Source organism: Nannospalax galili, unplaced genomic scaffold, assembly GCF_000622305.1.
Source record: "Nannospalax galili isolate Female #2095 unplaced genomic scaffold, S.galili_v1.0 scaffold371, whole genome shotgun sequence".
NCBI classification, from domain to species: domain Eukaryota; kingdom Metazoa; phylum Chordata; class Mammalia; order Rodentia; family Spalacidae; genus Nannospalax; species Nannospalax galili.
The window spans coordinates 3,993,468-4,018,713 of NW_008331606.1; the positions used below are offsets into that span (position 1 = coordinate 3,993,468).

The 25,246-nt window shown below is 35.7% G+C and overlaps 1 protein-coding gene across 11 annotated transcripts in view; it reads right to left on the reverse strand.

Annotated features, from left to right (window-relative positions):
* Mbnl3 (muscleblind like splicing regulator 3) overlaps window positions 1-25,246 on the reverse strand; it is a 110,673-nt gene that overhangs the window by 5,736 nt on the left and 79,691 nt on the right. For 6 of the 11 annotated variants that reach the window (XM_029560446.1, XM_029560440.1, XM_029560437.1 and 3 more), the window contains 6 exons: window positions 11,705-11,899; window positions 10,470-10,706; window positions 6,878-7,028; window positions 4,853-4,888; window positions 2,347-2,444; window positions 1,372-1,445 (listed from right to left, as the gene is read on the reverse strand). In XM_029560446.1, the coding sequence (XP_029416306.1) occupies window positions 1,389-1,445; window positions 2,347-2,444; window positions 4,853-4,888; window positions 6,878-7,028; window positions 10,470-10,706; window positions 11,705-11,899 (774 nt within the window). In that variant the 3' untranslated portion in view covers window positions 1,372-1,388. The remainder of the gene's footprint in view (window positions 1-1,371; window positions 1,446-2,346; window positions 2,445-4,852; window positions 4,889-6,877; window positions 7,029-10,469; window positions 10,707-11,704; window positions 11,900-25,246) is intronic. The other 5 variants (XM_029560443.1, XM_029560442.1, XR_003848466.1 and 2 more) reach the window with 5 other exon arrangements.

A 25,246-nucleotide genomic window follows, 5' to 3' on the forward strand; every position in this document is an offset into this window, starting at 1 on the left:
AAGTGCCATATTTTCTAGTGGAATCAAGCAGAAGAAAACATTCCTCCAAACATAATTTACATAAATATTAATTACATTTCATGAATTGTGTTTACCTCGATGTGTAATAGCCTATGAGGACTGAAAAACTTCTGGAAAAACCTACATTCTCATGTCTAGGGCTTTCCCCAAGTTGCCACTACCCCAAATAACACCCATGAAAACAACTGTAACTTATAGTTCCCTTCAGTTCTTCCACATACTCAAAGATGTTTTTTAAGAGCATTCCTTATAACTGAGGGGGCCTGTTTATCTACTCTAGAATTAGATATAAGCTTTGTCTCAAACAGTATTAGGGCCCTACGTGTCCTCAGCAGCAGAGAAGGATGCCCTGGGAGCTAGGGGTTATTCTAGCAGTGAGCATACCTGCTGTTTCCTTTAACCAATGACACACTGCAGGTGGAGACCGTCAAACTTTCTACAGCTGACAATGCAATACAGACTTGATTCACTTGTTAAGTTTCTACAATTAAGATACCTAGGATTTTTTTTTCTTTTTAGTTAATTAATTAATTAATTTTTGAGGCAGGATCTCCCTGTAGCCCTGGTTGGCCTGGAACTTGCTATGTAGAGGGGGCTGGCTTCAGAGGAGGCTGGCCTCGAACTCACAGAAATCCACCTGCCTCTGCCTCTCAAGTGCTGAGATTAAAGGAGTGAGCCATCCCCATGCCCAGGGATACCTGCAACTCTTAAGTGGCATCAAAAGACATGTTCCCAGTGAAAAACTGCTTGAAATAAATGTGTGCTACTATGGCCTCTGGATCAGGCAAAATGGAAGTTAGGGGAGAAGGAGGAAAAAAATCCAAGAATAACAGTTTTTTAAAAAAGAATGAAAATAATAATTAGATTACAAAAATTATGTTGTATGTCATGCACAATTCTGCTTGACTCACATAGGAGGCAACACCATTCAGCAGACTGAAGAAGCACTGCTTTCTGTCTTCAAGATAATCATGCCAGTGACAGCCTGACAGAATTACTGCTATAGTTCAAAAAAACTGAAGCTACAAAAATGTTAGAGAATTAAAATACAAAATCATTTGTGCTTTTGGCTAAGAAACCCAGGCTTTTTGAAAAGAGGAAAACATTACGGAGTGTATAAGCTCACTGGGAAAATACAGGAGCAGTTGTCTTCACATCAGAAAATCACCTCTTCCCTCTCATATTTAAATGTGGAAAATTTAGAAAATTTAGAATGTACAATCAAATACTTAAGTTATAGGCAATGTCTATAATTGGAAATATTTACCAAAACCTTATCAAACATAATTGTGTAAATAAAAGAACAGCCTTCTATGAATATTATCTATGTTAATACTTAAAGAAACTTACTGTTCTACTGGTAACTTCTACATCTGTGAAACAAACATGCTCCTAGTCAGTTCATCTATTGATAATTGGGGTATCTATAGTAGTAAAAAAGATTTTAGATTAAAACGGTTTCTTGAGAGAATTCGTTTTACCTTGTTCACTAATTGGGCATGGTATGTCAATAACGATGATCAATTTTGCACAAAAATTTAAGCATATTAAGCATTTCCACTAAGTGTCAATTTTGCAGAGCACAGATTAGAATGTGGTTTGTTTCCCCATTGAATGGATGCTTGGTGTGTTTCATGTTTATCATACTGGAATTTAAACTGGAGTGGAACTCGCAGTCTGTAAGCAAGGTCTGCACTTTAATAAGGTAGAACATATTAAATGTATTGAATGTACTACCTTACAATTTCAAGACTTTCTAAAAACTGATAATTTGCCTGTGACTCTGCCTGAAAATACTCAAAACGAAAGTCAAAACACAAGCACATTTAATGTCTGTATGAGAAAATAATTTCTGATGTAGTCACTGGATAATGATAAAGATATCTATTCCTTAGAAAGAAATGTGATATCTTGCTTTCTTTCCAGTGGAATTGAAAGCAAAAGTGATGGTTTACTAGGTCAAATTCAAACACGATAACCCGAAAGATGGCAGGAAAATAAGTTCTACTCATGACTAATGAGAAAGAATTTAGGAAATATTCATTACAGCATATACATTTGAGGATTGGTGTGGTAGCAATCATTTGATATAGAATAGCACAAATGAGATCTGGCTACCAATTAAAATGAGTAAAATGCTACTAATTAACCTTGAGATGAACTGCAAATTATATACAGCACTCTAAATATACATAAAAACAAAACTTCCAAAGAAGAAACACACAAGCATATGAATCAAGAATTTCCACCAATCCAAAAAGCATATGTTGTGTTTGATCAACATGTAGTTATCAAGGTTTGAACAGGTGAAATAAATGGCCAAACCTGATTGCCTGTAGTTGTTGCAACGTAGGGAACGCTGGTGGCAGGTGTTGTTGCTGGAGACACAGTGGAAGGTGTCGCACCACCGTGCATCATGGGCACTTTCAGTAGGAAATCATGGAAGCAACACACAGGAGGGTGGAGCAATTACAAAACCATGACAGATACGATGGAATGGGGCGTAGTAGATATCCCAGCAACAAGCCATGTAACATCATCATGATGGACACATCAGGGTGCAACATGCAATCAGAGTCAGTGCAAAGCAGCATAGCATGGAAGGGAGGAAAATTTAAAAAGAAAAAGGGGAAAGCCAATTATAGTTACCATTAAGGAAAACAGAACCATCTTTAACATTTTGTTAAATTTTTGAGCAAAATAACACTCTAGTTGATTCAAAAGGCCAGATTTTCAGAAGGGCTCTTTGTGAATGCATAGGAAAAAAAATCTGGTGTTATCAGGATTATCTAGCTAAAGCTAGTTAAACAGACAAGTCACTGTATTGCATATTCACAATGAATCAGGGAATTGTGAACTGGTGTTTGGGTTCACTGATGAGTGTTGCACTAGATTTCCTGGTATGTGTGTGTGGCAGTTTTATATGTACTTACACAGTCTGCCTATCAAGATGATGCGTCTGTTGGTGAGTATGTGGTAGAGGGGCAGATATGAAGAGCATGTTTCCCTACGTATGCAGCTTTTTAAAAAAATTTTGCAATTTTCATGCAATATAGGTTGATGGTATTCAAGCCCCCTCCCCACAAGTCCTGTGCAACTTTTGAACTACACCTTTGGCAAGTTCCTTTGAAACTTAGACTATCATCAAGTACATGAATACTTCATAGTAAATCTTGTCTTCACAGCAAATATCAGAGCTATAATGGCTAACAGCTGCAATATCTCTTTCATGTTTTTCTTTGCCTTGCTAGCTTCTATTTCACTTGAAAGCTTTTGGATGCTTTTCTAATTTCCAGCTTATTTTGGAAAGCCAATCAGGGAATTAATGTGTGAATCGCAATGTGTGAATGAGAAGCATACATATATAATAATGTATCATGTCTACATCAATTGAATTCAGATTTTCTGAAAGTCTACTGAGAAAATGAATGGTCAGGAGGAGAAATCAACAAATGCAATGCCAAAGAAACCAAAAATGTCCTCCCAATAGGGATTAACACAAACTCCAGAGCTGTTCCTTCTATCCATCTCTGATTACTTATTTCCCACAGCCACCCTTTATTGTCTCACATGCCGATTCCAGCTACATTCGTGTTTCTCCCTTTGGAAGTGCAGCAACTGTGCAGAAAGCAGCAGTGCCAAAGCATGCAAGTGCATTCCTAAGCAGAGCTCTGAAAGGGAAAGGACAAAAGCATCCCCAAGACAACAGCTCACAAAATATGAACACAGAGACACAGTCCTCAAACTTGCATAAGTCTGTTCTACTAATATTCATACAATGTTCCTGTTAGTATCAGTGGAAATGCTGTTAATTCCTATAGGGGACAGCTAATCTTTCAGTAACAGGCCTCATCCCTACTGCCAGAGTTCAGATCTTGCTGTGTTTGTGTTGCTTCTATGTGGTAGTCATTTTGACCTTTCATTTTTATCTCAATAAGCCTGCTAGTGCCTTTTGGTCTCATAACTACTCTAGTCCACTAATGGGATGGAGGTCAAGCTGTTGCAAATTCTCTACAGGATGAAAGGAACTGGGTTGACAGGAGATGCTGATATGGGATCTGTCCCCCCTACATTAAACAAAGCTATTTTCTCCCGGTCTGATGCTGGTATCCATGAATACTCTAGGAACTGTGAATTCCTCAGTGGCTTTCTCATCCTCTTTAATATTAGTTATCTATCAAATGGTTTAGAGCTGGCTTCCATGTTATGCTGGTGGATAACTAAAGGCTTTGTGTGTAACTGATTGTTACACTTGATCATAGGCAAACAGGTTAAGAAACAATGTAACTTGTTTAAAAAATCACTTAATTCTGCCAAATCACTCTTGAAATGAATCTGCTGTGCCTAGTTTCTAGGCAGATGCTGCTCCATTCCAAAACACTATAGAATACAGTAGGATGCTCTAGCTTTTTTACATCTCCTTTCTTAACATCTGTTTATTGAATGCCTTGGAATATAGGATAACTTTGGGGACGGCTAGCAGTATCAGTGAAGTTTTCATATTTTACATTTGAAGTATTTTTAATATAATAAGAGTTAAAAGTAAAATTGCCCAGTTTCACCATGGAATGAAACATTGAAAAATATTTCAGTTGATATTTTTGGGATAAAAACAGAGGAATGGCAAGGTGGCCACAGTAACAACCTAGTAGGACTTCAGAAAGTAGGTCTATTTTTGATTCCACAAAGACATGGAACACAAATATCATGTTAAATCTTAAATATTCAGAAAATGACCATTCACATCATTGGGCCACTCATGTCTTTTGTAGTTATAGCAGAAACACATTTTCAGATAAGAAAAAGTTGAGAATTTTTGTACAAAACCTACCAAAAGTTGAAGCGGGTGCCATGCACAGTATTGGCCCTGTACACCATGCAGAAAAGCGTGGAAAGTAAAGAAAAGAGAGATTTCATTATTAAGGCTTTATAGATAGAAGTGATTTTAACTAGAAAGATATTTTTGCAATATCAATTAATCAGCACATGCAAACCAGTAATCTCCCATGCTTATAATTACAGATTAGCTTTAAGATCCCAGACCCAGGTAATTAAAGTAATTCTTAGATTCTTAGGTTTAAAACAAAAGACTTTGAATCTGAAGAATAGGGTATGAATATATTGCAAAAGATTTTCCAGTAAGGGGGAGTCTCAGCTACATCAGTTTTAAATTTTATTATTAATTGTATGAAGAGGAGTTTGGGGCAAGTTTTTCTTGCAAATTTACATGTTGTCATTTTGAGAGCTACTCACTACCTAGCTAGTCCAGGCTGGCCTTGAACTCCAGAGGACCATCTTGACTCAGCTTCTTGAGTTCTAGGATTATAAGCATGTACCACCATGCCCAACTAAAGATAGATTTTATACTGGCCAAATTTAGCAAAACAGAAGTCTAACTTCTGAATAGAATACAGTAACTATAATATTGGAGACAACCAGACTGAACAATTTAAATTTTTCCACATTCAACCATTCTGGCTAGACCTTCTGGGCTACCCAGTTCTATAACTACAAGAAAAACTGAAAGTAGCTCAAGCGGAGTGATGTAATGTTTACATAAATTGCCATAATGTTTGAAGAAAGAAAAGCTAGAAATAAAGTCAATTCAACCCATCCTGATTTTGTCTTTTACTTTGTGGAATGAAAAATATATATATATATATCCTTAGGTTTGGGAGAAAGGTCTAAATCATTAGACATGAGTAGTTCCTTTTTATAAGTGATATAAATGTGTGCCAAAGAACTCCATTTTACCTCCTCAGAAACTATTCCATAAATGTGTACCATCTGTGTAATTTATATGGTATTCTGCAAAACTATTGTAATCAATAACCAAAGGCCATTATTTTTGATAGCTCCCTTTAAAATTACCTGAGTAGTTCATTAAATATTTTCCTTAAGTCTGAGTATACAATACTGTGTTTAGCATTCTTAAGAAATTTAAAAGTCTTTTAAGATTAACTTTTAAAGCAAATGTTGCCTTCATATAGTAAAGGCTTTATACTTTTTTTAAAAAGAACGTTTTTGTGGCAGTACAGGTGATTAAACCCAGGGCTTTGAACATGCTGAGACAAGTTCTCTATCACCAAGCACGCTCCAGCTCCTTACCTTCATTTAATTACAGTTTCCAAACCTGGGTGTTTAGCATTCTGACAAAAGTTTTTCCTATATTCTCAATATTTAGTACATTAAATTTATTTCTGGAGCATTATATACCCATTTGTAACATACTGAACCATTGGAAACTAGTTTCCCTATATATATTTATTTGAACAAAACTGGATTTAAATTTGGTGCAAAACTGTTAATTATATTACTTGAAGAGGTAACATAAAACATCTTGCACAATATGAGAAAATAAAGTGACATATTTTATATTAATTGTTTCAAGAATTAGAAGCCCAAACTGCCTGTTTTACATATACTATACTATATCACACTATATTTACCATAAATTTAAGTGTGCTTTATTATAATCACTAGTTGGAATACCATAGTTACATGGACTACAGACTTTGCAGTATTGAAACTGGAAAATTTTTCTAACAGGTGACTGTTGTCTGTGAAATAATACATAAGAGTCAAGGAATTAGTGGAGATTAAACCATGTAAATCAACCATAAGAAGCAAAAAAATAAGAAATGCTGAAAAGAAAAACATTAATAATTTTTCCAAGTTTTATTTCAAGCCATTCATTTTCAGAACCATATAGGTTGCTTGCGATCCTACCAGAGCAAGTCTAATTGCCTCATTTTATCTCTAATCAAAGTAAATATGGGCAATCCCCCACAAAAGCCCTTTTGCAGTATTTATATTCACTGTGTTAAACTCACAGTGCCCAGAGTTGTACTCTCACCTGTAGGGATATATGACGGCTGCGGGAGCTGCACGTTAGCCAGAGTATGTTGGCAATGGAAAACATTGGGATTAAAGACTGGGGTGGCACCATTGTTCTTTTCAAGGGCCGATCTCTTTGGTATCAGTTGAAGTGCACCAGGCTGTATGGGCTGTGGAGAAAGGATGAATTAATCACTAATATCAGAAAAAAGGATAAATGTACTCAAACCAAGAAAGGACAAGTTTTGAAAGGTTCAGCCTGGGAATCCATCAGGATATCCAATGAACAAGACCTTCAATAAGGAGTAGCTACCCATCGAGACAACCAACTACAGAGGTTAGCTGTTTCAATGTATAAAGTTAGTCCAAAACAGAAAACAGACATACAAAGGGAAAAAACCCTGTTAACTTCACTAATTTAAACCACATTATCACCCATAATTAACATTTAAGCTATGTTCATCTAGTAAACAACACAAATAAGATAAACAGAAGCAACAGGTATAGCAGGAAAGAGATTTCTGCCAGTTAAAATTCCAACACAGATCTAAGAGACAAATGGTATATGCTTGATGAAACATACATTGGTAATCTGATACTGTAGTCTCATAAAACATTTTATTTAGACAAAGACCTCGGGTTAAAATCCTACACTTGTATATTTATCAACTCATCTGTAAGGAGAAAGCAAATGGATCATTCCTCTCCTACCACCCATCACACTGAAGTATCAGCTACACTTAAGTAAAATGTATGCAGTTTTCACTTTTAAAGGCTCTATGTAGCATCTGCTTCATTAAACATCTGTAAGATTTAATTTTTTAACTTACCAGAATTTTTAAATCCTTCTTTCATGTTTACTGCCCTTTCAGAACCTCTGTGCATTTACTTCTCAAAGTTACCCCTAGATAAGATTCTTTGAAACAGTTTTATATTAATTCACATATTTTCCCTCAGCAAAGTACACATTATTTAACAAGTCTCAGCAACACTGAGGTCTGATCCAAATTCTTAAGGAGACAGGAACACTTCTGCTGGGTAACTACACTTCCACATGCCAAAAAGAGTTAGTCATGCTTTGACCTCCTTATTCCTGTGGAATAATAAAAGCTTAAACCTATCTCTGTTCTCTTTGGAGAACTCTACCTTTGATGCATACATTATTTTTACCTCCTAAATAACTCATACAAAAATAAACCAAGCAGCTTTAGAGATATACAATTTCCAACTTTCTCTGAGATGTCCAGATGGCAAAGTTCATGATCTTCAACCTTAAAATGCAATTTATCGTTTGAAGTAATTTTTTTCACCATTGAGAGAAATGGATTCACAGATAATTTTAACAGAGCAGGGCAGGAGGCTCCTTATTTGAATATTTTAGATTTCTCTTTGAGTAGGCATTGTGGCTCACACCTTTAATCCCAGCACATGGGAGTCAAGGCAAGCGGATCTCACAGAGATTGAGGCCAGTCTGTTCTCTCTCTATATATATATATCACGTTCCAGGCCACCTGGGTCTACAGGGAGATCATGCATGAGGTCTGGTGTGTGTGTGGGGGGCATGGGTGGAGGAGGGGGGTCTAAATTTGATTAAGAACTGTTGTAGGAAATACACAAAAACTCAATAAAAAAATTTAAAAAAACCCAGAAACAATAACAAAAGATTTCCCTTTGTTGGAGGGTGTCCCTAATCTCGAAATTGGAGAAAGGCCCAGAGGGACATTCAACTGGTAGATCTTGTAGGGCAATGCTATTTGTTTACTACTGGGATCTATCTTCTTAAGTTTCTGTCCATTTCTGATTGGGTGGTACTTGTACTATTACTAAATATTACTCTTATCAATACTAGCCAGGCCTCAACAGCCTCATCAAAAACTTACTAAGTTGCCAAAAAGGTAAGAGACTACAGATGAAATAAATAAACCCTCCAAAACATTTTGTGGGAGAAAAGAAGTTTGAGACAGAGTCTCATTCTGTAACCTGGGTTGACCTTAAACTCATGGTAACCCTTATGCTTCAGCCTCCCAAGTACTGGCATTACAGGCATAAGCCACCAAGCCCAGCTTACATCTTTTCAAAAATTTTAACACATATAATTCTCTTTCAGCAAAGTCAGCCTGAGCTATGCACATGAGCAAGGGAAAACCACTCTTTTACAGAGAATTTCTATTCCAAATGCCACTATAAAAGATGTAAGAGCTTCTCGATATAGTTTTACCTCATACTACTTTCTCTGGGTCAGTCTAACATTACCACTGAGACCCTGATGCGATCAGTTAGTTAGAAAAGAACTTTATCTTGACATTCACAAGTGCCAGTAAAGGACATGCTACATAATATTTAGTTGTCTAGATCGAAATAATTTGAAGACAATATGGAACACACATATTTTACCAAACACACCCAAATCATCAAAAGTGGACAGATCCATATGAAAGTCTCATGCCTGAATGTGGGTACAGGGATGAGATGGCACAAGCAAACCATTGCTTATTATTTATATACCACCTGTGTTTATGTATTTGTGGATTTAGTTTTAGGGGAAAAGTATGCTTTGTTTCTTTAATAAGTCCACACCCATTCTGAATTTTTTGCAACCAACTTAAGTAATCAAAAAGTTGACGGATTATCCAGGTAAAATATTGCAGTAACATGAAGTTTCCTCAAAGGATTGTCCCTTGCTAGGGATATGAGTGAGGATCTCGGTAACAGCGATTAACAAAAATAATGTAATATAGCAAGTAGTATAGCAAAATAGTTTATAACTGTGACAGCCTTGAATAATTCTAAGTCTGATTTCTCAACTTATCCCAGTACACTGTCATATAATTACTTTTCCTATTTGCTTTTTAGTGTTATCAAGCAGAACTAATTTTTCCCCGAAACTAACTTGCTAAGGCAATTGAAAAGATTTTCCCTCCACCCCTCAGTCATGACCAGTTTCCCCAGCAGCTGTAGTAGGCTTCTCGCTTGATCTTCCCCTCTGCCTGAACCATGCCACCAGACAGGAAGGGTAAATTTGACCTTTGGAAAATTAGGAGCCATTTAATACAGCATCTTTCACGTGCGGTTGTTTCAAAAGGCATTAAGGATGTGAGTAGCAAAGTGCCCACGAAAGTGATTCACACAACACAAAGGTAACTTTCTGTGGTTTTTTTATATTAAGGCATTCAGGATAATTTACTGCTTAAATCATGTAATTTACTTCTCTGTGAAAATGGGAGAAAGAGTACAGTGGGATAAAATCATCAATAAAGCTTTCAAATAATTATCTTTTGAAAATCTTAGTAAATAAAGTACAACTGACTCTCTTTTTCAGTTTATAACTTTGACTAATCCTGCTAAGATCCACTCATGAATATTTTTTTTTGGTCCTTTTGAGACAGTCTCCCTGTAGCCCCAGCTGGCCTGGAACTGGCTATGCAGACCAGGCTGGCCTTGAACTCACAAAGATCCACCCACCTCTGCTTCCCAAGTGCTGGGATTAAAGGCGTGTGCTGCCATGCTTATGTATGTGTGTCCAGTCTTATGTATACAAAATATTAGACTAATTGGGCCTTACAGGACTCATTTACCCTCAAATGGATCCCACAGTCCCAAACTGCTCTTACCATTGCAGTGGCAGCTGAGTGGTTCATCTGGTGATGAGCTGCCTTGAGTTTGGCTTGCAAGTGTGCAGGAGGATGAAAGTACTTGCATTTCTCCCGGGAGCATCGACCTTTAATGTAATCCATGCAGACTGTCACAGTATTATCACTCACTTCAATCATGGAAACATCTGTAGGGTGAGCGTAGCGGCAATCATTCTCCCCACGGGTACAATTTCCACGCTGAAATTCACGGCAAACCTTAAAAAAGGAAGAAACCAAAACACATATACATTTCACAATGATGACTGGAAGGTTACAGGCTTCCATTTCCTTTACTAAGAGAGTATGTATAAGAGTCACATATACATCTTATCACTTATTTAGTAAATATCTTAAAAAGTTGAAGGTTAAACAAAACCACATTCACCATAAGAGTAAAAAAAAAAAACCCCAATAATTCCAAGGAATAAATCCATTCTCCAAAATTAGAGAGTATCTGTTAGTTTGAATCCTCCAGTTAGCATAGAATCTCAAGAGTAATTATTCCTTTAAGGCCTGAGGTGAGTCTTTATTATATAACAATGCACTTATGGTTTTACATGGGCAACTTGAAAGCCACAATTGAATCACATGTGTAATCAGATTCTACTACAATATATGACCAGGCATTTGATCGGCTGGCAATGGAGCTAAGTTTCTAAGAAATCAAGCTATTTATTCCAGTGTACAAAGAATAACAATTAAAGGAAAACTAAAGAACTTCAATAAACCAAAGACTTTGAAATTTCCCTTGAAAATGTTTTAGGTATCTATTATGTGATACTTATTTTGTATATCATTTTTAATATGGAAAAAATTTAGACATAATGAAACTCATTTACAATCTGCATTCATATAGCTTTATATTCTATAATTGTAGAACCTTAGATTCAATTTTTCTCAGTTTACAATTCTACAAAGTAGATGCTTACTAGCAATCCAGTAATTCCATTCTATAAAGCTTGAGCCTATGTATAAATAACATTCTTATGCAGACTTCCTATGCCATATCATTATGTACCTACTGTACAACTAAGTTGATTCACTTCATAACGAGGTCTCATTGCAGTTATAAAACAGTTAACACTTTACCCTATGCTAAAAAATACTTGGGTATACTTATTTAAAACATCTAACAAATTAGGCTCTGAAAATGGTACTTTATGCATAAAGATAATATCTATGGTACAGGCATTTATATAGTTCTTCACAAATACCTCCAGTTTATCTGTGCGAATTGGTTTTGGGCCAGTAACTCCTGGCAATGCAAGAGGTGGATTTCCAGAATACAGAACTGGTGCATTTGGTAAAAGTTCAGCAGGAACCAGGCCCATCCCAGGATGATGAGGTACATAAGGACTGAAACCCATGGCAGGGTTAGCTGCAAGTGATGAATTCATAGGAAAAGATCCCTGTATGTTTGCAAGAGAGAAAAAAGTTGTTAGAAGTAAACAGATGGTTCCTACTATTATATAATTCTTGCAGGAATTACAGCATTTCCTAAGCAATACCACAATTTATCATTTCCTGATTGACTTTTTTGTCTTTTTAATAATTTGTATAGAGGACTTGCTTTTAGACCAACAAATATTTTAAGTAACAACTTTAGTTGTTATTTAAAGTAACTTTACTGGTAAGTCAATTTTCAAAAAAAGACACAATTGTAATTGTCTTGAATTAGTCAAATTGTATCTCAGTTTTTACACCTCCCCTTTTACATAAAAATCCATTACCAATGACAGTGCAAACAGACAGGCACACCCCCCCCACACACACACACAGAAAATTTCTCTTATTTCCTCATATAGTTATGCTTTTGAACATGGACTTAAAAGCCCCCTTCCTTTCTTCTCTCTCCTCTTCCCAGCTGTAATGCTTGGCTCTAAGGCTGCCTGTCCTACCATGTGTCCCTACTACAAAACAGTTAACCTTTCTTCTTTTCTTAGCCCACTGACATTTATGGAAAATGGCAAAGACTTGAAAAAGAAAAGGTGGGTGAGAAAAAGTGAGTGCTTTAACAACTTACTGTTTATCTAAAATGAAAATGGCCTGGTCATATCTGTTACCCTTTATTTTGCTACAGGTCCTGTTACACAAATGAATCTGACATGCCCAGCCTTGGGTTTTTTTGGCATTTTTAAAATTTAATTTTATTTAGAGGCTACATGATGCTCATAGTTCAAAAGGAGGGCCTAGAAATGCTAAAAAAGATTCCTGTTAAGGTAAGAAGAGATAAGATAACAGGATTATATGGTTCATAGTTTAGAGCATAACTTGCAAAGTCTTAGAAATGCAGAAGGTTATTACTCATTTGTCTATCTTTAAAAGTTCTGGATTCAAAGAGATTGGTTTGTGTATTGCCTTTAGCATCAGTAATCACACAATTTATCACTTTACTGTGCTGTTTTCCAGTTTGTTCCACATGTGAGCATCTTTTATTTCATTGTGGTTATCAGTTCACTGATAGTTCTCTTGACTCCCCTAGATTAACTTAAAACTTACTGAATGACTTGTAGATATAATTGATGATATACTTTAATGAATATTCACATATTAATTTTAATATGTCTAACAGTAGTTTAATAAGGCAATAACTGGTGGTATTTTACTGTGTGTTACTAAGTGTATGTTTTCTTCTTTACATTCTTATATCTTTCAGTGAAAAAAATTCACAAATGTGCTACATTACCAAGCTGTGCCCACAATTGTTAAATTGCATTAATAGAAACTCCTCTAAGTTCCGGGGGAAGAGGACTCTGTGGAGTCTGGAAGGGGTGATACAGAAGACTATACTTCAAATTCCCACCAGCACAGCATTCCTGAAGAAACCTCTGTTACAAGGCAAAGATGGCTGAGATGGAAGTGCTCCCCATTTAGCATTCCATCTTAGTTGAATTTGTCAAATTAGCTGATTGGTATGTTAGAAAGGATGAAAGAACTCACTCCTAAAGAACTGGAAACACTCACTAGGATGAGAGAAGGCACTTTAAGGGGAAAGGATCACACTAGGTGCCAGGAAGAAAGATGTAGTTGTCTGGGGAGGGGCTCTCATGTTTGAGCACACATAGCCTAGGGCTGACCAAGCCTAACTAAGTCTTCTGATGGAACAGTTCTCAGAAACCTGTCAAAGTTCTCAATATCTTCAGGAATTAGCAGACGTGACAAGTCAGATCTTAGTAATTCAATGATTCATGCTCATGTCAAAATCAGCAAGAATCTTTGAAGATAAAACTCCATGTTTGTAGCAGTCTATTTTATTTTCTCTCAGATGTTTATGGAACTTTCTCACTGAAGTGAACTCTTCCAACTCTCCTTAAATATATCTTGGTTTGCCTTTTCCAAAACTGGATAAAAATTATTACTACTTTTAATATATATTTATCTGAAACAGAATCTCTGAGGTGGGTTGCTTTTCCATACTCAAACACCATGAAACATAAACAACTTAATAATTTATTTAATTAATGTTCAATTTACATCCAAGTTTAATATATATGTAAGCCTTGCTTTCTTCTTATGATAGCTCTATCTTCTTTAATGTTTTTCCTTTATTTATCAAAGTGATTTGTCTGGGAAATTTTTTTGGTTTAACTTTTCTTTTCAAAAACATTTTAATCTACTTAGGTATGTTATATGTTCCAACTGTGTGAAAAAAAAGCTGTAATAATCAGCTTATATAAAAATGTAAAAGGATTGTGATTGTTGGAAATGTTTAGCTTTTAAAAAAGATTTCACCGCAAAGCATACTGGGCTGTTATTAGATGTTAAAATTAGCATGATAGCTTTTATGACCATTTCCTCTTTAGTATAAGTTTTATTCTATATCACTTTATTATGAAGAAAATTCTCCCATTTGCCACCCTGGGGCAGAGGCAGGAACTCTTGAGCTACCTATTTCTTTTCAGATAAACATTTCTGTTTTCTCACCACCACCTCTGCCCCAGGGTAACTACTCCATTTCATGAATTTGAACATTCAGAGGCTTAGCTTTGACTAACAGCTTACAGAGTCAGCTTTAATAAGCAATTTAATCCTGTTTCTATCTATATCACAGCTTTTCATGTCAATTGAACTAGCATGAAGCCATCCACGAGTTAATGCTAGTTTTAAAGAGGAAGATGGTGCGCACGTGTGTGTGTGTGTGTGTGTGTGTGTTGGGGATGCAACACAGGACCTTACCTATGATGATACACATTCTACCACTCAGCCACATCCTCCAGCCCTAAGGAAAATGTTCTTAATAGGCTGAATCTGATTTCTTTATACACCCTGCAGTAGTCTAGTCATTTAAACTGCTTCCTAAATTTAAAGCTGAAATTAAATTATTTACTGAATATTTGGAAATATGAGAAGAGTTTTTCTCCCAAAACCAGAACTTTGGATTTTCATCCTTCTGATTCTGGCAAAGCACTTAATATGGTGACGGCAACAAACTTTAAGGAATAAAATCATCACAGGACAATTTTTTGCTCAGTGTCTATAGCAGTATTTCCTACTAAGATAGGAATTTCTAAGAGTTCTGGGGGACTTGTTCAGAGCCTAGAAACTACTGGGCCCTCAGGAAATGCCTCCTAAAAATTAGTGAAAAATTCTTCAGAATAGTGGCTCTTAATCTTTTTTGTCTGGAACTTCTCTGAGAGTCAGATAAAAGCTTCAGACCCTGTCTAAAGAAAAAACTCATGTATGCACAAAATGTTGCCTGGAATCTTAGGAAGTTCAAGAGTGCTGTAACAACCGTCCCTGGTGCAGGGTTCTGTACTACATACTGGTTAAGAAGCTAAATCCTCCTCATAGGCTTGTCTAACCCATGGCCTCTAGGCCCCATGAAGCTGAAGATAGCCCCACATAAAAATCACAAACTTATTTTAAACAGGATCATATTTTTTTGTATGATCTTGAACTGCATTGCAGAGTTCTCAAATGTGAACCATGTACATAATAATGCACTGCCATAACATCAAAACTTTCGACATGCCTGCTAGAATAAGGACCCACAAACCAAGGATCCTAGGCCAATCTGGCCTGCCTCTGTTTTTACGTAGCTAGTAACCTCCTTTTTATATTTTTGATGTTTAAAAATATTAAAAGAATAATAAGCTTTAGCGACACAGGGGAAATTACTATAATTATATTCTTATTTTAATATCTAGCCAAAGATTTCATTGTGGTCTTTAGTAGACCTGTATTACAAAATATTATGAACATTTCTTTCCTCTCGAAAACAAGCACTGTTAAGCAATTGTTTATAGATTCTTCTCAGTGATTAACAATCGAGAGAGAATAGTTGGAATCCTATCAAGTTAAAATTTTAGGAGGACTCTCATATTGGTCTTAAAGGATGCAATAAAAACTATACCTCTTTCTCCAATTGCCTGTTGATGACCTTGCTTGATTTCCTATCTAGGCTATTGTAAATAGTGGAGTCAATAAGCCTGGAAGTGCAGGTGTCTGCTTGATGCAATGATTTGAGTAACTTCAGTCTAAAATAAAGTTATGATAATCCTGAGGTTCCCAACACAAGGGAACGGTAAGTGCCTGAAGAGATGAAAATGCTAATTGCACTGATTTCATCGTTTTACATCCTATACATTTATAAAAATTACTGCAGTGCACCTCATAAATATGTGGGTAAACGTTTCTGCTTAAAATTTTCAAAGAAAAAAGCAAAAATTATGCTTCAAGTAAATATATCTTTCTCACAAATATTTTAAGGACACTAACCTATTACCTAAAATGAAGTATTCATCAAGCTAGTATGAAAATTAAGTGTTATGCCAAATCCATCACTGGGTCTCCCTAACAAAAAAGACCTATGTATCTTTGCCTCAGTCATAGCCAAGATCAGCTACAATTATGGATGGATAAATACAAACTATTTTAGGTGACTTAAATGATATCCTGGCCTGAAGGCTACAGAATAATTGGGACCTTCCTTGTCTGAGCTTCCATCTAGAACAAGAGGACCAAGCATTTTCTTTTACATAAGGGTAAACATTTGGTATCAATTTGTTGACTCAATTTTAATACCAGATCACCAGCACTCTTAAATTTTACTAGCACTCATAATATTCTCCCTTTAATGCTCATTTGAGGGTATTTATATAATATAAAAAGAATTGAACTCTTTCTTATCATCACCAAGTGTATTTCTCTCGATTGATAATTCCAAAGAACATTGAAATGCACGGTTCTCATTTCTATGAGACTTTACTAACTGCTCACAAACAGTACAACGGAGTAACATGTGTTTCATAATTTTTACTTGGTTATCTCCATCAACTGCTGAATGATGCTCTGTAAGGACAAAAGGGGCCAAAAGATAGGCTGCAGAATGTCCGTATAAACCTCCAGAGTAGACTAGTTAATTGGTCCCTCAATAATTAAGAGCTAACTTTATAAACAAATGCAAACTTATAATAGTATGTATATATTCACCATACTTGTTAGTGAATAATAAGCCACTGTGGCCATAGAGAGACTTAAGGATAAAAAGTTCAAGACTTAAAAGTGAATAATTGTCTTCAACTACACCTGTGTTTTCTAACCTTAATAATTACAGATGTCTTCAGGTAAGAAGGAATAGTAAAGTTACACAGGTAAGCAAATGCTCAGTAGATTACAGTGAGTTTAAGGGGTAAAGAAATGTACAAAAGAGGGCACAAACTACCACTAAGATCAATCCTTATTTGGTGGGAGGAGAAGCTGCAAAAGAGAGCTAGAAATTATAACAGAATACCCAGTGACAGGTCATCACAGGGAAAGAACAAATGTTTACTTCTGTAGGCAGGCAGCTTGTGACTTCATAAGAAGAGCCATTTTGACTACTCTGAGGAGTGAACAGGAATTGACTAAAAATCATTCGTTGATATCACCATGAACTAATAATGGCATTCAATTAAATTTGGATTTCCAGTAGAAGAATGAAAACTGTTTTAAAGATGCAGTTTGTGCCATGAATTTTGGCAATTTTACAAGTGTATGTTCATCCCTAAGCACACCAAATTTTATATATTTAATGTATAGATTTTTTGCATGTCAATCATATATGAATGAAGTATTTTTAAAATCAATTTGCTACTTAGTTTTAACAGAGAATAAAACAAAAGGCAAGAATTTTTGCCCAGGGGCAGGGAGACAGGAAGAGCTGGGAAGAGCAAGGAACACACAGAGTACTCATCATCAAGATCTCAGAGCAAGGCCAAGGTGAATGACAACTAAGAGTTCCAATTACCAGGTTTGGGACAATGACCATCACCAACAAAACAGAAACAAAGATGAATATCTTACATAGCTATTAGAAAAATAATGCTATCATTGATAAAAAGCAAAAAGTTATAAAATGGAGAATCTGGTAAGAAAGAATCGGGAAATATTCATTTAATATCTCACTTAAAGGGTAAGAATACACATTCATCTTCTTAATTTACCCATTGCCCTATTTAATGCTTGGTACCGAGAATGTGGTCCAATAAATATTTGCTAATTTGAATGAAAACGGATTCCTAAACAACTAGTTCATTTTGGTTTACCAAAATTTTTAATCCAACTCAAAAACTACAGAGCAAAAGCAATAAAAGTAGTTTCAAAAGTCATGGCAGAGAGATTGAATAAATCCATTAGTTTTCAATTGAAGAAGACTTCAGGCAAATGCGTACACATCCAAACATCTTTTGAGAAAGGTGTGGCATATTAGATTAAACATTGTGAAAAGCTCAAGGTATTTTATATACACGTGCACATATTCACATATATATATATATATATGTACGACTCACATATATGTACATATTTTAATAGGTGTGGCTAAATAGTACCAGAAAATATCCAATGAAGAGTTTGAAAAAACAGTTTTGTGATACAATAGATCAAAATATGTCACTTATTTTTAAAAACAACACATAATTAGACATATTTACGGGGTACAATATGCTGAGTGAATACAATAATATATGTATAATGCACCTATATTGTGCAATTATGTTATATTATGTACTATATATAATACATGCACACATTATACAACAATCAAGTTATAGTGATGAGCATATCCAACTCAATCATCATTTCTTTATGACACTTTGAAATATCTTCTTTTGGTGATTTAAAACTATACATTACATTATTGTCAACTATGATTATCCTACTGTGCAGTGGAGCATTGGACTTTATTTCTTCCATCTAATTGCAAGTTTGTGATCACTGACTCATCTCTTTCCTCCTCCCTTCTCTCCACTACTCTCTCTGGTATCAACTATTCTACTCTCTAGTTCTACAAGAACAACTTTTTCTGACTCCATATATGAATGAGGTCACATGGAAAAATATACAAATTCTTATTACACACTGTGTTTCCAGATTAGTGGGTTACTAATGTTACTGGTATCTGCAGGATGTTTAAAAGAAAGGATTACATAAAGAAGAACTTAAATTAACATTGAGCAGTTCCTTAAAGGAAAACTAGGAGCATTACTGTTACAACTTCAAAATTATCAGGGCAGGGCTGGAGATATGACTCAGCAGTTAAGAGCACTGGCTGTTCTTGCAGAGGACCCAAGTTTGAATCCCAGCATTTACATGGCACCTAACAACCGTCTATAACTCCAGTTCCAGGGGATCCAATGCCCTCTTCTGACCTCCATGGGCACTGTATGCCATGGATGCACTTACATATACGCAGGCAATACACTCATATATGTAAAAATAAAATAAAAAATTATCAGGGCAACCTTAGCTTTTCACAGATCTCCTGGTAGCTCTCTCAGTGGCAGAAGGTGATTTTAATAAGAAAAAAAAACCATTCTTTATAGATGAGACTAAAGAATTGGCTTTGTTGTTGTTTTGTTTATCCTCTATTAGGGAATATGATATTCACAGCACTGTCCAAATTCCTCTCTTTCATTTCACTTGTGATGAACAGTAAGCAATTTTGAGGTAGCTGGCTCACAGCTTAACTATGGTCAGGAGCAGTGACAACTAGCATGCCCACATGGTCTCATTAGTATCAAGCTGCAACCAACTTATCTAACCAGCCCCAGAGGAGGAGAAAGCAGAACAGGCCAAGGCCACACTACCTATCGTTTATCCCCTGAGAATATTGAGGGAGGAGAAAGGAAGGATGTTGAGATTTGGTACTATCCAGGAAACTGGGTTCTGCAAACAATACCATGTGCAAGCACCTCTGTTTGGCTGCAAAAGTGCAGCACCTTCATTTAACTTTTGAAATAAACAATTCTCACACTGTTTATTAACAGAGTTGGGGTATAGTAGCTTACTGTTAGTGGACACACATTTCAATATACTTTAAGATATGCAACATAGGCAGTGATGAGAAAGGACCTAAATGACTACTTTAGCCAGTCATTGTAAGCAGGAGAGAATCCAGGATCTGTAGGACCTATAGCTTGGACCACTCAGCAGGAAATGTAAGCTCTCCAGACAAATAACACATAAATTTCTTTTTCAGATTTTACACACTTTTTTTTTGTCTTTTTGAGACAGGGTCTCTCTGTAGCCTCAGCTGTCCTGGAACTATGTGGACCAGGCTGGCCACGAACTCACAGAGATCTGCCCGACTCTGCCTCCCAAGTGCTGGGATTAAAGGCATGTGCCACCACGCCCAGCTATAAACACCTTTTAAAGACATGGCTGGACCTGCTCTCAAGACATCTGAAAGAAACCATATGATGAAAAATCTTCACCCTTCATCACTCTCAAGGTAAGTTTATCTTTGGAAACAATGGTTGTGAGCAAATCATATAATCTTCAGGATTTTTTTCCTAGAAAATGTGGTGAAATCCAGATGCAAATTCTGGGATAATAGCACAGGAGTATTCCAGAAAGTATTCTGATATGATTTGGTCAACATTAATGTGGCACTTCACAAGATAATGACAATTATCTTAAGAGCACATTAACCTTATAATTGCATAATGCCTGTTGTCTATTGACTTCAACATTCTGTAAAAATCAATTCATAAAACATGTAATGTTAACACACCAAGGTGAAAAACTAAGTATCAATCTGCAGAATCTTCATTAAAATGTACTGCAATTTCTTTTATTTCTGTTTAAAATGCTTAATTTTATTTAGAGCATAACAATGGATTTCATTATAACATGTTATATGACCTTATATATAATTATATATATATATATCCATATAAAATTGTACCCTCTCATTACCTTCCCTCATCCCTCCTTCTTACTATAGTTGATCTCTTTCTGATTTCAATTCATATATACATCTATTATATATATGCATACATATATATTCAAATCTGAATTTTGTTGTATGTATGCAGTATGCATTGAGCTTGAAATGACATCACCACAGCCATTTTGAATCATAACCACCATCATTTTCCTGGTGTCATTAGTAGGTTTTTTTCTGTGATTTCTCAGCAAACTATAAGTAGATAAAACCATTAGAATGCTGACTGCTTTATAGCCTGACCCTGGCAACAGGAATGTGCTAGACTCTTTGACAATGGGTTAAGATAAACTGGGTACATTCTGTCTAGGGTAAAATCACTTTTTCACCTAATCAATACACATGCTGTTATTTCTGACACAAATTTCAGGATTATAACTGGTCTTGCTGAAATTCAAGACCACACAGCTGTCACTACATTGCTCACAGTAAACTACATTTTGTAGAATTTTGGATCTGTCTGCCTTTGTCTTCAGTCTTATAGCACATTGGGGCAGGTTCTCATAAGCTAGGGGTATAGTACCAGCTTGTTTTGAAACAATGGACATAGTTTCCTTTTCTATTAAATCTACAAAATATCAATCTTGTAATAGTAATTTTTGTGAAAGAACCACGATAATGACTATTTTTATAGCATTAATATATCAGTGGATAAAGTGAGTTTAGGTCAACTACAAAGTTGGAACGCTAATAAAAATTTGAAAATTGTAGAATATATCTTGCAAGGAAAGGAGATTTCTCTCAAGTTTCAACTTCTAAATCATTTAACTACTTATTTTCAAAACTTAAAAGGTAAATAAATATTTTCCAATTTTGCTTCAACGTATTTAAAGTGTTCTAGCCCAAAATTTGCTAAAGTACAGTATTCTTTAGTAGTTCTTATTTAAGAAGATAAATGTTAAAAACATTTGAGTCTAAAAGTCATGTTAGCTTATAGTTAATGAATATATATCCCTTCATCCTATCTATTTGAACTTTTAGGCTTCAGGGTTTTGTTCATTTGTTTTTTTAAAATTTGTTTCTGAAGGGTTACATTGCCTACTTCATGCTTTACTAATACGAATGTCAAATAAACTTATAATACTGAGAAATGTATTTGGTAACTAGAACTGCAAAAATGCTGTCAAAAGATGGGCATGGGTCCTGACAGACAGCAGATGACTTAATCTGAGGTAATTTATAGTGCTTTATATCAGTTTTGGTTTAGACTCCATAACTTGATCACAATGAAAGCCATGGAGAGCATATAGCATAACCAAAGGGCTTGGCACAGCTCAATGGTTGGACCAGCACTCTCTGCATAAGTCATGAGGTAAATATACTCTGCTGGGTCAAGTTTACTGTATGCTGGAATCTTCTTTCAGATGAATCACCATATTCAAATAGAAACTAAAGGAATTTCCTGCTATTGACAGTTACAGATAAATAAAATGCCTGAAGAAAAATATGCATAGCCTTATAATAGCATATTTATTTTATATGTCCATGCATCACCTCTGGTATTGAGAATCCTTCTTTCCTATCACTAAATTCCTAGTTGTGAAGCTGATTTCATTCTTTTGCTCTAAGAGTAACGTGGCACTTCTAACAGTCCTCTACAGTGCTATGTTTGAGTCGCGACTATGCAAAGCAGAGTCTGAGCATCAGAAATAATTGCTTTTACACTGCATTGAAAAATGCTAGGGAGTCACACTTTTTGTTCCACTTGCTAAACTTCCTTAATAAAGCCAACAAAAGCTTTCAAAGGTGGAATTTTATAGTAGCAAATGTCAGTGCAGACCTGTTAAACACAGTGAACTTGCCTGCTAGAGCAAGCATTCCACCTAAATTGACTAGGTGTGGTTTCTATTCATTGTTCAGTTACACTGAAGAGAATCTGTTCTCGCTCCCAACCTTTTTAGGTTGACATTCCCTTTATCTAGGGGCTTATAATAAGCAAGCTATATTCAGTTTTACAAAGGCAAGATGTGCTCTTCTGGTATCCTAGAAACAAATCAAAGTATGCTTTGTGGAAAGACCTGAAGTTCAAGCCAGTGATACAAATGAGTATTAATGTGCAATCATACAAATAGAGGACTGGAAAGTTTTAAACAAAATTCATTTTAAGGATAAGTATAAAATTATTAGTAAGTGGGTGATTAAAAGAGAAAAAGAGCTGTTTGCGGGAGAGTGGGCACCACAGAAATTAAGTAAAATTATACATTACCTCTGTAATAATACAACGATCAGGATCCATATTAAATTTCTTCCAGAAGAGACTGACACATTTTACTGAAAATCACATATACTCGCTCAATTACAACATATCTACAAAGCGACTTTCTAGATCACCGAGGAGTATCTCAGGATTAGATTTTTGTGCACAATTTACTTTCAGAAATTAATCACACTAATTAACTATATTAACTTATCACATCTCAATAGCTACCATTAAATAATCTATGAAGTAAAAAAAATTTCTAATTGTTCCCTGGGGTCTTCTCTGTGATACTTTATATCTTGTAACATGCCATAAAATAAACTGCACTGCAGTGAGTCATATCAGTTATCTTTTGCAGCCTGCGATCTGAAATTGGTCTCACCAAAGAAAAAAGGGCAACTGATCCTATTATCAAATACATGGAGAATCAAATTAGAAAGCACAAATGTAGAAGTTACAAAACTCAAAGAATGTCTTTTTCACGTCTTAAAAAAAAAACCCTTCCCTATCTGTCTAGTATGACCCAGGATAATCAATAGTGCATGAAGGGGTGAGGCATGGAAAGGAGAGATTCTCACAGACTGACTATAAATACAGTTGGCTTCCCTCGTTCACTCCTTCTTTACCCTATACCTGGCTCTCAGAATCCATGAGAGAGGGCATTAAATTGGTGTTTTGAAGCTGTTCCTTGATCTTTGTCTCCCCCCTTGTCCTTGCCTGGAGCTGTGGAGTGAACCCAGGGCCTTGTACTTGCTAGGCAAGTGCTCTACCACTGAGCGAAATCCCCAACCCTTGCCCCTTCACATTCAAAAAGATACATGCTCGGGCACTATAGCATATACCGGGATCAGTGCTAGATATTAAAATATTGTTCTGTTCCCTGCTCAGTCCCATGTGAGCCTGAAAATAGTAATAGTAAGTTAAATACTTCTTTGTTATAGTCAATCTTTAACCAGCATTCCTCTACCCTAGCTATAGCTTCTAGCAATAACGCTGTATTATTTATTACTGTGAGTTCAACCTTTTCAGTATTCTACATACAAGTGAAATCATGCAGCACTATCACCGTCAATCTGATGTGTTTCTTGGCATAATGTTCTTTCGGTTAATCCATGTTCTCTCATTTTATAATGAGGCATAATTGTATTATTTACACCTTAAAATATTTATTTTACATTTACACATTATATTTAAATTTACCACTTACATTACACTTTAAATATATACACAGGCTAGAAGAATGGCTTAGACGTTAAAGGCTCAAACTCACAACCTAAAGTATAAATATAATCACTTTTGTCAATTATACACTTATAGTGAGAAAACAGTAAAAACTCCTTTGGTTTATTCTCACGTACGTACATGCTCACTAAACATGTCCACTTATCTGTGAACATTATTGCTAGCATCCCTGCCTATACAGGTAGATAATCCTCCAGTGTGTGAAAGCCAAAAAGGTTTTTATATGGGTTCTGACCATGTAAGGTATTACTGAAGGTCATTTGAGCTCTAAAGAGCCTACTGGTGAACTGAGGATTAATTGATCAATGTAATTAATAATCAGCACTGAGCTGAAAGACAAGTATGTCTGGCAAACTAATAGTATAGGACATGAAATCTGCCTTATCTAAATCTGTCGAGGTATTTCAGAAAAAGAGTATCATGGAGAAGAATGTCAATGACTCCCTCCTGTTGTTCCACTTACGTACACAGATGTGCTAGTTAAAGGTGCTATATCAATACATTGCTCCTTGCAATCTGAGAGTCAATTCTGTATTGAGATAAGCTTTGCTGAGAGCAGACTATCCCACTCCCATTTTTTCATTGCTTCTAAGTGCTTATGTATAAATTTCAGCTTTTAGGGAGTTTACAGTACAGTCACTGAATAGGTAACAAAGGAAACACAGTCCTTTCAAATTAACCTTATTAATGGTTTAAAAGAAGCATGCTAGCTACAATTTGAATCACTGTGCTAATTACAGTCTCTAAGCTAAATTTGAGACCCAAAGAACTGTAGCAGAAACAGGACAGTTTTCTATTCTCACTGAGAGCTATGAGACTAAAGCATAACTTTGTATTTTAAGGTAGCAGGATGAGATTAATTCTCAGTGTCACAATATGAATAGTTGAAGCTTAATCACTTTTTTTTTATGGGAAGAGAATTTTATTTTGGCTCATACAGAGGGTTTCCATCCATGGTAGTGGAGAAGGTATGGCAGAGCTCCCGGTGGTAGGGCCACGTAGTGAAGTTGTCCACAAAATACTGGATATTTTTCTAGAATGACACCATAATATTACTAATTTCTGTAAAGGAGACATTGTGCCTAGATTGAAGTAAAACCAGCATCA